General features: G+C 47.6%; 1 protein-coding gene across 1 annotated transcript; it reads right to left on the reverse strand.

Annotated features, from left to right (window-relative positions):
- Window positions 1-3288: 3288 nt before the first annotated feature.
- Pou3f2 (POU class 3 homeobox 2) lies at window positions 3289-7671 on the reverse strand. Its single transcript, XM_074077898.1, has one exon. The coding sequence runs from the start codon at window positions 7411-7413 to the stop codon at window positions 6085-6087; it is 1329 nt and encodes a 442-aa protein (XP_073933999.1). The 5' UTR covers window positions 7414-7671; the 3' UTR covers window positions 3289-6084.
- Between the last annotated feature and the right edge of the window lie 10320 nt (window positions 7672-17991).

The raw sequence follows: 17991 nt of genomic DNA on the forward strand, positions 1-17991 counted from the left end.
GGGATATAAAAGGTCACATAAAAATTCCTCTGACAGAATGAGATCTCTTAACAGTAGGAAAAGAGCTCACAACACTTTCACAAGGATTTGCCTGAATCTCAAAGCCAATGATTTACAATGGCTAGTGTTACGAACACACTAGAAACTTTTTTTCCCACTTTGTGGCCATATTTTGGGTTGTGTCGCTTTCTTTTTCTTTTTTTTTTAAATGACAAACCCACAAGAAACACTGGTGGGAGGAAAAATATATGAGCCAAGTTTTAAAAAAGGGCACAGGTTCAAATTTACTACACAGCGAGATTTCTTATTGGCGACGTTCGGCACACCGAGAGTTAATTCATAACAATCAAAATCCCCTCTATATCGCTCAGATGGGGTCCTAACGCTCCAGTCTTTCTAAAATCGGTGGGGGCGTTTATTTCCTTCTTTTTTTCTAAATGACAACTCCCATTCTGAGAGCAAAGAGCGGTTTGCCGCCAACTACAGACCCTTCCAGAGCCTAGGTTCTTGTCACACAAATCGCATATGGAAGTCTCCCCCACCCCCAATCCCAGACAAAGAGCTATAAAAACTCAAAAAGACGTGGAAGGAATAAACTTTAAGATATAGATGCACTTTTACTGATGTATTAAATAACATTTCAAACATTTTTTAAAAAAGAAATACATCTTAATGTTACCAACAATCAGAATTCTAGGAACAATAAGAGAGACTAGGATTATTTTGATGGGAAATGATATGGTTTGTAAAACCTCTAACAGCTAAGCCAAGCAGAGGTGTTTTTAAGGTAAAGGAAAGGTACTATATGATAAAATTAACTTTTTTAAAAAAGGAGGAACAAATTAAATTTCCTAGATTCCTACCAAACACCAGAACAATGTAAAAATATTTTGATTATACCTTTCCATAACCAAGCAAAGCCTTAAAAAAAAAACAACTAACTAACTAACTAAAAAGCCACTTTCTGGCACTCCAGTGCTCATCACTAGATAAGTGGGCATTGAAAAAACACTGCCCAAGTTCTGCAAATGTGGGTTAGTTGATTCCATGATTTGCTAGCTGGGTGGCAGGCCACTTTTACATTGTTTCCCATCCTGAATCAAGTAGTGGAAATAGGTTTCAGAAGCCCTGGTTCTCTCCTACCATTTGTCCTTTATTAAGTGACTATGAATCATTAAAAAAGTAAACTTTCCTAAACTGGGAAAATATTTATATAAAACTTAGCTGTACATCTTATTTAGTCATATTATCATAGAACTTCCAGATGCATCTTTCCCTTTCATTTTAAGCACTGTCCCTTTGCTTCACCCACTGAAATATACAAGCAGACCCAAAGAAACCCTCACTTCACCATCCTCCTCTTTTCCTGTACAAGCCCTATTCTTTACCTCATTCTTTGACTTGTATAGAAATTCAATAGAATATAAAACAGTTTCATGAATTCATTGAAAAATCAACAAAAACAAATCACAGAGAAGAGTGATCGAAAAGATAATTTCACCCTGCTCCCCAGCACTATCTAAGATGCTTCCAGAATAAGAAAAATAAAAAGCAAGTGAATGCAGCCTACTGTGCATGTACCAATGCCTCCAAATGCCACCCTTCCCCCCACTGCTGCTGTTGCATCTTTTTATTAGTTGTTTTTGAAGAGCTAAGAAGATAGAAAGATGAGTGCCTTTATCAAAGCCATTTCACCAGAAATTTTTGCCAAACAGTGTGTGGCCTCCCCTGGTAGGAGCAGGAGGGGAAGGAGAAAAGAAGAGCACTTTTGTTGCTGCCATCAAAAATATAAAGGAGGTTACTTCGTGGGAACCGAGAGTGTTTAGAAATGCCAAGCTTAATATTATTTGTGGCCATTCCCTTCATATGACCTTCAGATAACTCTTTCCCACATGATCATTTCTTCCTCATCTTATACCATAAATCTAAAACATGACATTTTTTTGAAGAAACATGAAAGCTCTGTCAGGATGGCTATATTCTACTTTCTTGTCTTTAGGGAGGAAAGAAAGGGTTTGTTTGTGGCTAAGTCAGTATTTTGGGGATGACTGCCCATAGATTTCTCCCAGTAGCTGTGATTTTTTTTAACTATGGTGTGTAATACATTCCAAAACTGGCATGGAAACTATCTGAGTAGCTTTAGGATCTGAATGGCAAGCATGGGTCAAGACCATGGTATGTCTGTTTAGCATGTGATGTTTTCCAGTCAGTAGTCCCTGTGGCTCTGAACAAAAATGCCTTCTCCAGGTCCACTGAAATGCCCTGCAGAGGGCAGATGCTGCTTGTCTTCTGCCTGTAGTGAAGGGATATTGACCCAGAACTCAAATCTATACATAGCTTAAACATTTTACCCATCAGCATGTCTGTGGTCACAAAACACTTCTTCTTTCTGTCACTTCTTGTTCAGACTATTGATAAGATCATTTGACTGAATCTGTTTGGGACCCATGTAATATTGACTAGGAGTTAGAAAAGATGATCAGATGTAATAAGCCCAGAAACTACCTTTCTAAATGGACATTTATACTTAAACCAATGTTCCAAGGAGGACTTTAAATACATTAGCAAGCATGCAAAGTAATCCAACACTTTTTGGGATTCTCACTAACCTTGAAACTGATTTTGGTAAGTGTAGTGTTTCACCTAAGATTGTCTGAAACAATCTGCTCTTTTCATTATGGCTTGAGTCTCTCCCATAGATCCCCTTCCCCTTTTTTGTTTTAGAGCTTTTTTTTTTTTTTGTTACCTGATCAGAAATAGACAGTATTGTAAAAAATATTTGCAAAATCATTTTCTATAAACCTAACAGTAATAGGATACAGGATCTATTCCTAATCATTTGGCAAACACACATATGACATATTGTCAGGGTATTTTTGGTCAAAAGTTATTTGTTAATTATGAAGAATAATTACCTAACTAAGCCCACTTTTCTGCAGATCCCAAATTATGTGAGGACATGTGGGTAGAGATTAAAGTCCACCAGTTCCACTGATGGTCCCCCCAACAGCCCAGTTGGATAAGGTACAGCTAACATGGAAAGAAGATGTAGGGATATCTGCATATTTTTACAAGGCAAACATCTCTTTGTTGGACCATGAGGTGCAAACAATTTTGAAGCTCAAACCCAATGATTGTTTGGATTTAATGCTACAACCATAGTACTGAAAAATATGGAACTGATAGATCTGGAACTGATGACAGTTTTTTGCAAGGAAAAGTAAATCAGAACAGTAGGCTACATAAAAAAAAAAAAGCCTCTGAAAGTTATAAACATGAAACCTGGCAGTATATGCATAAAATTTATTCCAAAACTTTATGAAGTATAAAGGAAGGGAAGTGTTTTACACACAACTCAATCAGTCAGTATAAGGTCTAGAGTTTCTTTCCCCCCTTAAAACTTGGCACTATCTTTAAAAATAAAATAAAGATTTCAATAATTAGAACAAACTATGAAGGTATTGTGCATTTCTGTTTTATGTAATAATAAAATATTACTTTAACATAAATATATAAGGATCTCTGCGTTTTTATTTTCCCCACAAGCACAACCAAATGTACCAAAACAAAGTATTTTTAAATTGACTGAACAAAAAATTACATCCCATATAGTTTTTGCTCATCTACTCATTTAAAGCTACAGAAAAACAGTTTCCAGAACCTTTTTTGCTTCAAAAGAAATAAATATACATTGAGGCAGGCCACTTAAAAATGATATGAAAATATTTCCCTGGGTAGCATTAAAAAAAAGAAAAATAGACAAAGAAACATTTAAACTATTTCTGCATTTCAAAAGACAGATATTAAACATATATACATAGTGGTAAGGTTCAGCGGTAACTTCATCCTAGTAAACCTGTGGGAGCTAGAGGAGCTGTAGACACACTCCCCTGCACTCCAGCTTCTGACCTTACCTACTTGATAATAAGCATCTGAAAATTCATTTCCGCCCTTTACCATTGGCTCTTTGCCCTGCTCTCGATTGCTTCACTAAAGGCCAGTCCCTACACCTCAGGGACAAGCAATGGGATGCTCCATGCCCATCTTCTTATCACATTCATTGGGGGAAATGAAACACAGGCAAATAAATATGCCCATAATAAGTCACCATTTATCTTGCAAAAACATTGAAAATGAAACAATCACAGGTGTTTGAAAAGACAATACTGTATAAAGCATATTCCCTAAAACCTTAACTACTAAGTGCAATGCTAATCTGATGCTGAACCATAATTTCATGGATGTGAGAATTTACTTCTTTAAAATAAACATTTATCTAATACCTAACCAAGAAAAAAAAGCCCCAAAGTTTTAAGGTTAATAAGACATGTCTTCCCTTTTAGCGCCCTTTGTGCTGATTCTGATTTTTAAAATTTTAACTTGTCACAGTTTAATGGTATTTATTTTCAATAGTTACAAGTTTTTTTTTTTTAATTTTCCACCTACACTTCTCAGCAGAGTCTATTGTGTTGGAAGTCAACCGTTTTCCATCAAGATAAGGTCAAAAATGCACTTAAAACTATTAACAAAGGGGAGAAAGAAGGATTGAAAATGGCATTTTTTTCCACTTCATTTGGCTTCCTTAGTGAAAGAAGGGAGGGGGGAAAGCTGTTCAAGTCAAACTGATATTTTCTGTAATAAATTATGGGAGAAGATACTAGTGTGAGATCCTACACATGACTTGATAAACAAATGAACTAGTGAAGACAAAACCAGACTACTGCCTATGGATGCATGTGGGTATCTGTGTGCTAAGAAACATGGTCTACACATCAAGTTCCTGGGTTATTTTCTTTATGTTGGGGGAAAAAAACTATTAGAGGAAAAACTTTAACCACTGCTGTCAGCACAAATAATTCCTCATATTAAGTTATTAAACCTAAAGGCAGAGAACTATACAGCAATATCTGAAGATACATATTTCCCTAGTTCTCATCAAAGTGTCACTTTCTTTCGGTTGGACAACTCTGGAAATATATTTAACCTCCACATTTCCTCTGAGCTCTTTCACAATGGGCTCGCCTGAAAAAATGAAGTAGTCAGTCACTCACTATCGATTTTTCTTTTTCTCCCTCTAAAACCTCCCCCCCAGAAACACTGCCTGAAAATGAAGTTTACTTTGTGGGTAGTAACAAAAACCAATGCTTGACTCTTATTTTTCTGTTTTAAACTCGATTCTTGCCTTGGATAAAGCGGGTAGACCATACACATTTCCTGAAAGCAAATAATTTATTTTGTATGAAGCCAATCGTCTTGCTTTGGTCAAAGGAGCAAGTAAGTCTTCCACCAATGCAAGGGGCATTTGAAGGTAAGCAAAGTTCACACACATTAAGAACAAGGGGCAACACAAGAAGAGCATTAGACATGGAGAGCAGCCAAGAGCTGGCTTCAATTCTCCCTGCTGAGTAAAGCAAAACAAAACAAAACCCCAAATGGCAATTTCAAAATTAACGGTGGGCATCAAGAGAAAATATGTTTATGAATTTGTTCATGTAAACTTCTATTTTCCTGCAGTGCAAATCTGTGTGGTTAAATTTTGCCTATATTCAAAGAATGTGTGTATTTTTTTCCCTCTTTCCTGATGGGGATCCACATTAAATAAACACAGCAGCATGTGCCAAATTCGAGCATCAGGAGCTGCAGTTTTGTGTTTATCACGGTTTGGTGAATTTTTTTTTCTTTTTGGTCATTTATTTAGTTTTGCCAGGTATTTATCTCAGTGCTTGCCATCTCTCTCTCTCTTTCTCTCTCACTCTCTTTTTCACACACACACACACACACACACACACACACACACACACACACACACACACACAGTCCTCACTCTCTTCAGGAGACACTCTACTTCATTGCCTGGGTACTCGCCTGCAAAGGTCAAAACATCATTACATCTGCTACCGTTTATAGGATAGTCCAGTGTCATAGTTGCTTTTCTTTCTCATTTTTTTTTCTTTTTAAGGGACGGGGAAATAATAATTAAAAATAAAAGAACAATCAGAAGTTAGAGAGGGAACAGTGGTCCGGGCAAGGACCTTGGACGCAAGGGGAGGGGAGCCCCGCGCTCTGCCCCTCCCCCCGCGGAGTTCACTGGACGGGCGTCTGCACCCCGTGGTGTGGTGGCGTGTCCCTACTCCCCCCGTACACATCCTCGGCGCCCGGCAGAGTCCCTCCGGGAGGGGTCATCCTTTTCTCTTTCTGTCTCCTGTTACAAAACCAAACTCTCACCACCTCCTTCTCCAGCTGTAAGCTGTCCGCGAGGGAGGTGATCTCCTGGGCCGAGGGCTTGGGGCATTTGAGGAAATGGCTCTCCAGAGCCCCCTTGACGCTCACCTCGATGGAGGTCCGCTTTTTCCGCTTGCGCCCCTGCGCTGCGATCTTGTCTATGCTCGTAGGGCTGCCCGAGGACGAGTCTGCCTCCTCCAACCACTTGTTCAACAAAGGCTTCAGCTTGCACATGTTCTTGAAGCTCAGCTGCAGGGCCTCAAACCTGCAGATGGTGGTTTGCGAGAACACATTACCGTACAGGGTGCCCAGCGCCAGCCCCACGTCTGCTTGGGTAAATCCCAGTTTGATCCGCCTCTGCTTGAACTGCTTGGCGAACTGCTCCAGGTCGTCCGAGGTCGGCGTGTCCTCGTCTGAGTGCGGGTCGTGGTGCGCGCCCGGGTGGCCCGGCGGGCCTTGTGGGGGCGGTGGCGGCGGCGGCTGCTGGTGTGGGTGCGAGTGCGGGTGCGGGTGGTGGTCGGCATGATGCGGCTCGTCGTGCGCGTCCCGCAGGCCGTGGTGGTGCAGCCCGGCCGGCTGCCCACCGGCGCCCAGCATGCCGTTCACGGTGAAGCTGGGCTGTGAGTAGAGCAAGCCGCCGTTGGACGCTCCCATGGAGGGCGGCAGGTGCGCTGCAGCCGCCGCGCTCCGCCATGCCCCGGGCCCGGGGTGGTGGTTGGCGGCGTGGTGCACCAGATGCGGTGGCCGCTGCTGCTGCTGCTGCTGCTGCTGCTGCTGTTGCTGCTGCTGCTGCTGTTGCTGCTGCTGGTGCTGCTGCTGCAGGGCGCCTGGCCCGTGCAGCTCGTCTCCGCGGCCGCCCTGCTGCACTACCACCGAGGGCTTGATGTCCGGCTGGCCCAGGGGGCTGGTGGACCACGGGGAGCCGTCGCCGCCGCCCCCTCCGCCGCCCCCGCCCCCGCCGCCGCCGCCGCCGCCCCCGCCGCCGCCGCCGTGGGACAGCGCGGTGATCCACTGGTGAGCGTGGCTGAGTGGGTGCCCGTTGCTCTGCAGCGCGCCGTAGTCGCCCTGCACCAGGCTCTGCGCTTCGCGGTAGCCCCCCGCTCCCTGCTGCATGCCGCCGGGCGGCTCAGCATGCACGATGGAGGCGCTGGAGGTGAGCAGGCTGTAGTGGTTAGACGCTGCGGTCGCCATGACTCTCGGAGCCGGACTGAGCGCTCCGATTAAAGGAGCCGCGCATTTGACAGTTACTTTTCCGCCTTGGGCTCCCTCTCCTCGCTCGCGCTGTTTCTCTTTGCTCTCTCTCTGTCTCTCTCTCTTCCCTAGCGGGCAGCTCCGACGCCCGCTCCGACGCCTTCTGTTGCTGCTCCTGATATTACTGCTGCTGCTACCGCTGCCTCCCGCCCGCCCTCGTTCTCTTTCTCCTCCTCTCCCTCCTTCTCGCTCTAGCTCACTCTCTGACTCGCTCCACGCTCCCCCCTCTCCCTGCTCTCTCCAGCTCTCTCCCGCTCTCTTGGCAGCTCCGGCTCGCAGCGGCACGCGCCTGGGCCCCGCCCCCTCCGCCCCCTCCCATTGGCTCCGCGCCCTTTGATTTACGTGGATACCGCTAGCAACCTCCCAGGCCGGCGCCACTGATTGGCGCAGAGCTGCCCCCCTCCTTCTCCCTTGGGCGCGGAGTCCTCCTAGCCCTCCTTCTGGTCCGCCCTAGCCTTCCGATTCAGATTCTCTTAGTTGTCACTCTCCCCTCCCTGCTTCCCCACCCTGGGCTTCCTCCGCCCGCTCTAAGATGGGCCCCGCCCCCCATCTGTCTCCCAGGCTGAGAAGCCGAGCAGGGGGGTGGTCCTGGAGCTCTTATCGACCACAGCCACTTGGAAGACTTGGATGGGGGGGATGTCCATTATCCGTTCCCAATAGGTCTTCGAGGGGGGTGGGAGAGGGCTGGAGGAAGAGAAAGACTGGGTCACACAGAACCAGCGGGAGTCGTATTTTCATTCACCTAGTACACACACACACACCCACACACCCCAGCGTCGCTTAAACCTAGAAGCCAGGAGCCAGACGCGTCCCCCGGTTGAAGTCTCTTTCCTCCCCATGGTTAGAATTTCAGTGCACAGGTGTCTCTTGCTCTTGGGTGTGCGGACACCTTTGCCCCGAATAAAGGTCCAGTCCTTCCTTTTCGCCCCATTATCATTACTCACTTCCTTTTGGATTCCAGACCCAATTTTCTCCCATTCCCTCACCGAAAAGACTCGGTGAGAGGCAGACTGAGCGTATGTGCGGTTTGAGAACGACTCTTGTTAAGGCGCTGAGTTGCCTGCTCTTACAGCGCAGCTGAAAACAAAACTCTAAAAGTCTCTGCCACGTTCACACTCGGGCGCGCGCACAGCTTTTGGTTTAGAGAAATAGTTTGCGGACAGACTTTCGCCTTGTGAAAGTCTGCAAGAGCCTGCGAAGGGTGCACAGCCTCGGGTGAGGTGGATTGCCAAGGGCAGCTCTGGAAAGGCATGCAGATGGGGCTGCGTGCGCTTTTGCGCGCGCTCCTGGCGCTTGACCGCGCAACTTTTCCGTTAGCCGCTTCAAAAGGATGCCGCTTCAAAAGCCGACAGGCCTATGCTAGAGAAACCTTCCTAATCGGTAACTTCAGCCCATGCCAGTGGGTGGGGTTAGTCTAAGCCCTTCATGCTGTAGCTTATTAAGTTTCTTGCTTAGTCTTCCTCGGTGAACTCCAGAGCTAGACGGTGTACCCGCTGCGCCTCTCTTCCTTGCGCTAGTGCGTGGCGCCTTCAGCCGGGAGCAGGCGGCTGTTGCCACTTTCCTAGCCTGAGAGCCTGGTAACTGGGACCCAAGCGTAGATTGAGGCTGGAGCAGCAGGACCGCCAGGCAAAATTCGGAGGCACCGGTGCTGCAAAGCGAATCAAATGTTATTGCTTGGGAGGGGAAGACCCCAGGGGACGTGAATCGCTTCCCTGCCTCTCACCCCTGGTCCCACTCCTTGTGGCACTAGCGTTGGCTCTTTCGGCAGTCATGGGCTTGTGAGGGAAGCCAAATCAACGCTAAGGGGGCATTTTGGGGCCTCTGAGCCTCTTAATCTAGACAGCAGAATGGAGCGGGCCAGAAAATTCATCATGACTAACGAGGAGCGGTGCTCTTTGGGGAGTGGCTGAGCTGTTTATAAATCACCACGTTGAGCACCCGCCCGGGCAGGACGCCTTGGCTGAGAATTTCCACGTGTCCTGTGTTTATGAGCCTGTGTGTGGGGAGACGGAGAAATGGCTAGGGGAGGGGCGAGCCCACAGCAAGCCAGCAGAACGGACCTGCACCCCCACGCGCGCACCCGCGCGGCGAGGCTAGAACATTCACAAGAGTGGCGATCGGTCCCAGCGCAAGCGCCCAGACACTCTGGCAGCGTGCCCAGGGGCTGTTAGGAATTAATAACTTTGGCCCGCCAGGGGAAAAAAAAAGTAAAAGTCCTTGCCTCTGAGCGCGCAGACTCAGCGGTTGACGCCCACGTCTCTTATATTGCTAGCTAAGGGGATGGGCGGCAGGAGAAGCAACCTCTTTCCGGCTTTGGCCCCGCGTCCCCTGCGCTGTGCTCGCGGCTCTCCCCCAGCTTGTGGAGGCACAGGAGGCTCCTCAGCAGTTTCCCCTCCCGGTTGATGGTGCCTTTCTTTTTTCTCCTCCCGGGAATTCAAAGGAGCCTATGGAGGGAAAAATTCATGTGCCTGGAAGGGCCGCCTCAGGGTATAAGTACCATCCCCGGCTCTCGGGGGCAGGTGCCTGCTTTTCTCTAGATTTAATTTCACAGTTCTGGAAGGACAAGCCTTTTGCAGTCTGTAGAATGATACACTCCAGGGAAGGGTGAAGTTTACAGACGCGTTTCGGAGGGAACTGAGGATGCCAGGTTTCCAGTCAATTTAAAAGTTCCTCCTCCTGGTCTCGTTCTCACCTCTCGCCCCTACCTCAAGCATTTGGCGCTAGTGTGTGCATGGTGGTGGTAGTGATGGTGTGGGGAGGCCAGAATGGGATGCACGTGTACATCAAAACTTCCTGTTTGCGATGGGACTTCTCTGGCTATTAATACTAGGAGATCCTTCCCACTTTGACGTCCCAGGTCTCCACTCCACCCCCTAGCCCCGCCTCATTCCTCTAGCGGACCCAAAAGCCGAAACGTTCCCTACTGGGTGAGCCGGAATAGTTCTGTTGGGATTAATGTGCCCAGTAAATTCCCGGGAGAGTGCAAAGCAATGCCCTATTCCCTGGCCTCAGCCTCTGCACCGCACCCCCACCCCAGAGCAGGACCAATCACTGGGCGGACAAGGTTGGGAGCTTTGCACCACTCCAAGTACCGCCTTCCCCTACCCTGCCTCTAGTCACCACCGCCTGGTAGCCTGTCGCTGGGGGCCCGGTTGGCGCGAACGCCGGGTCCTGAGCTGCATGGGCTTCCCGGTCTGCCTGCCAGCGCGGCGCTTCACCGAGACTCCTGGAATCTCGGCTCTCGATGGTCTTATCTCCACATCGGGCCTCTGTACACTTTCCCTCTTCTCTCCCACGCGCTGGCGCGGTTTTTCCGGCTGACCCCGCCAGGGCAGAGTCCTTATGTCTTCCTGCCTTTCTCCGCCTGCATAAAAGCATGTTGAAGGTGTCTCGGGCAGACACCTCCAGATTTTGATTCAGCTCATTCCTCTTCACTGTTCAAAGAAGCTGTTCAAATACAGAGCTGCTTATGCTGACGTGGAGAGGATTTCAAACAACCCTAAAATGCTTTGAACTGACAAGGTGTCTTGGTATCTCCCTCACTCCTGCACAGCATCTCCACATCACTCGTTAGGACAATGGCTGAACAGGCAGTTGGTGCGGGCCTCTCTGCCTGGGGCGCGGACAACCCAGTCCCCAGGACCCCTTCTGCAAAGACAGGCTGGACGCACACTGAAGAGGTCTTGGCGATAGCGCCAGCTTAGGTTCTTCTTGCTCTGGAGAAAGGACTATACTCAGTCAATATTCTGGCTGCACTGTTCTAAAGAAGGGGCGAGGGCTCCCTCTTGTCCGGGTGCACTGAGCAGAGCGGAAAAAAACTCACCCGGTTGAACAACACCGATAACAACAGTATTCATCCCTCACACTTTCATGCTCCTTGAGATAAAGAGCCAGGCTTGCTTCTGGACATCAACCAGCACCTTGACCCAGAGGCCCCCAAATTTTCACCTGAGTAACAGTTACGTAATGATTCCGTGCACTGTAACTTGAACCCTAATTTGTTAACTTGTTCATCTGGTAAACACACTCGGTGTTATATGTAAAATATCATTTATGTGTTTCTATTTGCCAGTAATTGGCAGAAAACTCACCTAATCACTCCTATAATATGCAGTTATTAAAACAGAGGTAAGATGGAATTCATTTGATCTTAGTTTTTCTCACTTATCTAAAGTCAGTATAATAGAAACCAGGAAACGATAGATAACAAAGAGAATTTTCTTAGGAGGTGACCATTGAAGAGTGGAGATGGCAACTGCTTTAAACTTAACTAAAATTGCCCTCTGATTTTTTTTTTTAAGTATTCAACTTAAGAGAGGTTTGAGTCTCCTCCTCCTCCTCCTCCTCCAACTCCCTGTCCTGTCCTAGTCATCCATTCCTCTGCTTTCTGCTCTCTGGCCAGCCCAAGCAGCTGCTTGATTTGGTGGGGACCTCCCCCGCCCCCACACATCTGAATGGAACTTCTTTGCTAAGGGTCTACAGAACGTCAAAACTGAGGCTCCAACTTCACAGCTACAGCTTTAAACAGCCAATCCACACAAAGAGGCAGCTGGCTGCTTTAATGAAAACTGCCTTAAAGCTTCAAGAACTGCAGCCTTGGGGAATGCATTTATAAGGAGCAGAGAAAATGCATTTTCAAGTTGCCAGTTGTTGGGAAAGACACATACGTTTTCTCCTGATTAAAGAATTGTCCCATTTAGAATTATATTCTACTCTCTATACCTACATTTTGCAAATTCTTAATTATGCATCTGTCCCCCATGTCATAAAAGGTCTTGAAGAAAGGTTACGTTTTCTGAAAGTTGGACCTTCCTTTTTTCATACACTTGGCAACTTCGTCCATGCCTCACATGCAGACAATTCTATTTTTATCTTAACTACTGTGTAAACTGCTGAAATGTAATGTACTAAGTTGTTCAGTGGTATATGAAATGAAATTGTTTAGATTCACGGATATTAATCCTTTCCCTTCTTCAAGTTATGGATCTCATCATTAAAAATGATCTGCCCTTTGTAGTCCAACAGTGAATATTTTATAGACAGGCCTGGCTTGAAGACTTCTAACACTGTCATCCTGACAGTGTAGCTATTTCAGGGATTACTTTGAGTAATTTATCAAAGGAAGCCTTACTAAATTTTGAGTGGCAAATGTGAGGTCTTAGGAAGAGAAAACATAAAGAACACATTCCAGCAATGTGTAAGATAGGTTCTGCTTGGAGGAGTTAATACAGTTTGTTCGTATTGAAATCTCAGGAACAGAACAGGAGGCATTTGTGATTCCTAACTCACCCGCCTGAAATTTCATTTTCAATGGACTAACAGTTAAGTGACTTCCTAACAAGGAAACCTAAAGATGTGTTTTCCTCCTCCTCACCTTAAAGCAGGTGGATGGATGGCCACTAGGAGGAAATGATAACTCTTTGATAAATTAAAGTGATTTTAATCTGAACCTTCATAGCTCTAAAGCATTTGGAAAGGCACTGAGATGAAGCTTTGGCTGCAGCCCTTTGCTTCTTTTCATCCTCTGGAGCAATCTGAGAAGCGGAAGGCGAAGGTCCCCGCACACAAGTGCGCACAGGCGCGGGTGGGGGTAGGGGTTCGGGGAGAAAGACGTGACCAACTACTTTACTGAACCAATTTCAAGAACTGGGGTTGGGTCTCTGTCACTGAGCGGAAACAGGCTGATTTTAGTTGAAGTTTGACTTCTGTTCTCTTATTCTGGCTGCACAGGGCACAAATGCAAATCGCTTCTAAAGTATACAAGTACACTTAACAATTGTGTCGTTAATGTCCCGGGACGCAGCCAGGTGGGGGAGGGTGCTTGGAAGAGGTGTTTTTCTTGAGAGCAGTTACCCACAGCGGTAGTAACATGGGCCAGGACCTCATGCTAGGTTTCTGTGTTTCAGCTCTGTCATCTTCTGCAACTCTGGACATAGTAACATTAAGGCTGACAGCATTTTAAAAGACTGGTTTCCAGAATGTGAGTCCTGAGACTGTAGAGGTTGGCATTGCCAGAAAAAAGACCTGGAAAAAGGAGTTTTGGGCAGATGAGAGCAGTAAGAGCGACCCTCCCTTCTCTCTCCCCTTTCCAGAGTTTTCTATGGTAACCTAGAGCAGCCGGGCTCCAGCATTAAATGCAAAATAGGAAGACGGACATGGCCGAGTCACAGGCCTGATCATATTAATGCCCTAGGTCAAAGGGAGAGAATAATGAGTAAGCACGGAGCTTAGTTCGTGGAAGGGAACTTAATTAACCTTGGGAGAATGAAAGAAAGTCAGGGATCACGCCTAGGACCGCGGTCCAGGGTGCTTATATTTACGTATGTGCGCGCGCTGGGGTAGAGGTGAAGTCAGCTTTATGCATTATTCTAATAAATTTTTTAACCCCGAGAAAAAGCTTGAGTTTGTGCTCCTCAAGGCTGTCCAACGGCTCACACAATCCGGCAGAGAACTCCGCCGCGGGAGCTAAGGATCTCCACGGGCAGACCTTGTGTTCTGGCTTAGGTCTGCACAGGAGATCAGCGGGGGTAGGGAGAAGGGGCTGCGGCGTCCCAGAGCCCTGGCTTGACCTCGGGAGGAACTGCTAGAGAGACAGCAGGAGGGTGTGTGTGGGGGAGGTCCATGGCCGTGAAGCACCCAGGCTGGTCCTGGCTGCTATCTGGGGGAGGAAGACGAGGGCGAGAAGCGGGAGGCCGGGCCATTGTCCAGGGAGGGCGCATTTTTGTCAGGATGTTGCTGGTTGCTATAGCGAGGAGGGAAATCCAAACAGAAGGGCTCAGTTCGCTTCCCTAAGGCCTGGGAGCTGCGCTCCCTCCTCTCAGCCAAAATAAAAGTGCCGCCCGGGGCCTGGCACTCCTTCTCTGAGAGAGCTGACTGCAGCATCCAGGAGAGGGGCCTGGGGGACCCCGGCACATAGCAAGGGGGGTGTCGCACCCGGCAGGGAGCAGCCTAGCCGGTTACTGCTGGTGCGAGCCACAGCTGTCGCAGCCCCACTCTCTCTCTCTCCTCTGTCTCAATCTCCCTCCCTCCCTCTCTCTCTCTCTCTCTCTCTCTCTCTCTCTCCTTCCCCCCCCACCCCCCACCACTCTATTTTGTTTAGGAAAGATCCTATGACTTTTCAAACTTCTTAGACTTTCCCCGCGGTTGAAACCCGTCTCAGCCAGATCTGTTGGGCACTGAAGGCCCCCTCTGAGGAGAGGGAGAGGGATGGGCGCCACATTGACAGCTCACGTAGAAGGAGCGACTGTACCTGGCGCACAATGCCCTTCTATGAGAATTTTAAAGTCACTCGAAGGAAAAGTGTGCCCCAAAGTAATGGATATGTAAAACTTCCACATTTATAAGAGACCCTAACTTTGTACTAGTTTTAAAAATACATGCATTGTCATTTAACTTTGAAAACAGCATGTCTTTAAACTTAACAATAGTAAGTCTTTACTGCACACAATTTCTCCCCTACGGTACAGCTCATAACATCAATGGGAGAAGAAAAGTAATATTTAGTTAATTGTGAACTGTTAGCTTCAGGAACTTTTAAAAAGAAGGCATATAGTTTACTGTAGGACAGATAAACAGTTAAGTTTTTATTTGTGTGGATAAGTTACCTACACCAAAAGGAGGGTGAATTGTAGAAACTTAAAAAATTAATTCTTACTCTTCAGGGACTTTAAAGCTAGATTCTTCTTTCTCCGTATCTCCTTTCACTCTGTCTCTTGGTTAGAAGCTTCACAAAAAACAAGGCAGAAAAGCTTTTATTTTTTAGGAAGGTTTTTGAAAGGCACAGTCAAAAGTATTTTTCCACTTCCACCATTTAAAATATATCCTTCCCTTGACAAGTTCCTTTACAAAAAACGGTTTGCACAACTTTGTAAGAAGTCCCTTAATTCCTAACGATATTCACATTTTAAAAAATGCTTGAAAGAAATCATGTTAATGAAGAGAACATTTGCAGTAATTTGGTGATAATTATCAGAATCACCACATATTCGCAGAGGCTTGAACAATACGTGTTCAGAGAAAAGCAAAACACATTATTTTAATAGTCTGATATGCAAACTATGGACCGTTCAATTATGTAGCTTAATAATGCATACATGATGTGATCTTGTTATTGGGATGGAAGGTTTGAGTGAGTCATTCCTAAGACCAAGAGTGCTCTCACATCCAGTGAAATCCATTGCCATGGATCAGGGGCCCCTGCCAAACTGCATTTAAGAGAATAAAAATTAATGACTGAGAATTTGAGCGTTAAATTAACATTAATTATATGACCTGCATGCTGGAAAGATTAAATTTCTTACGCCCTAATTAGATAACGTCTCCTCATACATCAAACAATTTCTATTTTCATTTTCAGGTTTCAGGAATACAATGGCAAGTGCAGGAATACAATGGCAGCGCACAGAGACAGTCGTTAAGCGTTTTCCTTATTTGAAGCCAGCTCTTTCCCTTCTTCCCTTGGCAGGATTGGAGGCCATATTACAGAGAATTAAGCTCATTCTCCACCTTGCCACTGATGGTGGTAGTTGGAGAGCAGGGAGCTTGTCAGAGGGTCCTAGGTAGACCCCGAACATAAGAGGGACTGCTTTGGAACTGCCCCAAACAGGGGTGAGCCATCAGTTAGTGCCCTAGGCCAGCAAAACAAAGTGGCAAAACTTCTGAAAGTCCAGCCAAAATGCGCCAAGAACTCTTTTAATAGAAAAAACTCCTAAGCGTCTAAGTGCAAGGTTGCAACTTGAACCAGTGTGTTTGGAATAGATAAAAGCAGTTTTCTTTTCAGAGGTGGGAGCGTAACCAAAAGCCGGGACACCACCACTCATTTCCTTCTGAAGCTGTTTAGAAGAGGGTAGTAGGCTATCTCTCTGGCGGTGCCCGATACTTCTCAGTCTCACACCATGCTGACCACAGGCACCCATGCTGGTTTGGCCAACTTGGCCTCTGCTTGACCCAATGAGGGGTGAACACATGGCAGGCAGGGCCACTGTGTGGAGAGTGGGTCAGGTTGGGAGGGAAGGGGTGTCGCCCGCATTTGAAAAACTTGTTGCTGATGCGGAGCTAGCAGAGAAAGGGCAAGGTTACGGGGAGCAGTACCCCTCCCCCATGGCAGATGGTAGGTGGTGGCGCGTTCATTCTGTTAGTTCGTAAATCGCAACTTGGAGGTTCCTGGGTTCGGAAGAAAGCTTCCATTCGAATTTGATTTGGAAACAATGTAGCAGGACTTAAATTTCTTTAGGATTCGGAGTTTCTTTCCCCTAGATAGTTTATGTGACTCTGGTTCACGCCCGCAGTGCGCCTCCCTCCTGCCTCGCCTCTCCTTCAGCCCAGACCTTAAATAATGTGGAGACCTTTCGGACCGCTGCCCAGAACCCTTGGCGGGCTGAGAGGAGTAAGATTAAAACCTCCAGGCTACCGAAGTCACTCAGCATAGAGTTACCACGTGTCAGTGTTTCCATTTAGCCACTTGCAGGCGTCTGGAGAAAAGCACAGGCGTGCAAGAGCGCGAGCCTGCACGGGGGTAAACAGTGACTGGCGGGCGGGGGCAGCAGTGTTCGGAAAGTTAGCAGGTGCCGCAGAGGCGGGGGCTCTGCCTGCGGACTCCCCATTCCGACTCTCGGCAGTCGGAGAGGGAGGGAGCATCGCGGCCCTGAGAGGCGAGGAGAGATGCGGCGGGACCGACGCCCTTGGTGGCTCCCTGCCCTGCGGCTCCCGCAGCTGCCGGCCCGAGGCTGGAGCGGGAGCCGCGCGGGCCCTGCGCACCGTGCGCCCGACGCGCGCGCTCTGACTCGGCAGTTACTGCGCGAACTCGCCCCGGGGTGGAACCTAGGCTTAGGATTGGAATGGACTTGAAAGTTAGCTCAGCGGTTTGGGGCTGCAGAATTCCCGCCTCAGTTCCTCGCCGAGACCCGCGCCTGGGGACCCGGGGGTGGGAGGGCGAGGAAGCGGGGCGGGGCGGGGCTTGGCCGCCTGGCTGGACGCAGATGACAGCCTCGTACCGCGTGGCAGGAGCTCGCTCTGCCTCCCGCACGCCCCCCTCTTCTCTCGGATGGAGTTCTGAGTAGGGTAATAATGGTGAGATGGGAGGGAAAAACGGTTACAGGACGCTCTGCCTTTTTGAATGACAAGAGAAATCTCTTGTAAGAAATTTCCCTTTTCCAGAAAGATGCCTTTCCTCTAAGGCCACCACGTCGCAGCTGTGGTGACTATAGAACTTTACAGCCTCGCTCGGGGGACAGAGAGAAGCCGCCGCTCGCTGCTCAGTTCCATCCTCCCGTCTCCGCAGAGCAGGCAGTTTGAAGAGTGTTTCTCTTTTACGCAGACGCCACCTCCCCTCCCAGCGTCCCTGAGAGCGTGCCTTTGCTCCAAATGGCTACTCCTTTTAGAAATTGGAAAATCAATACTAGTTTAGCGTCTTCCGAGAGATGATGCGCTGTGGAAATTCACTGGGAGGGGACCCACCGGTCTGACTCTTGAGCCGGCCAAAGGCTTTGCCCCAGCTTCTGTAGAATTTACATAGAAATT

The sequence above is a fragment of the Castor canadensis genome, chromosome 1, assembly GCF_047511655.1.
Source record: "Castor canadensis chromosome 1, mCasCan1.hap1v2, whole genome shotgun sequence".
In the NCBI taxonomy this organism is placed as follows: Eukaryota; Metazoa; Chordata; class Mammalia; order Rodentia; family Castoridae; genus Castor; species Castor canadensis.

Bases quoted from the DNA above. Each gene is read 5' to 3' on its own strand.
- Pou3f2 (XM_074077898.1), bottom strand. From the start codon at position 7,413: ATGGCGACCGCAGCGTCTAACCACTACAGCCTGCTCACCTCCAGCGCC.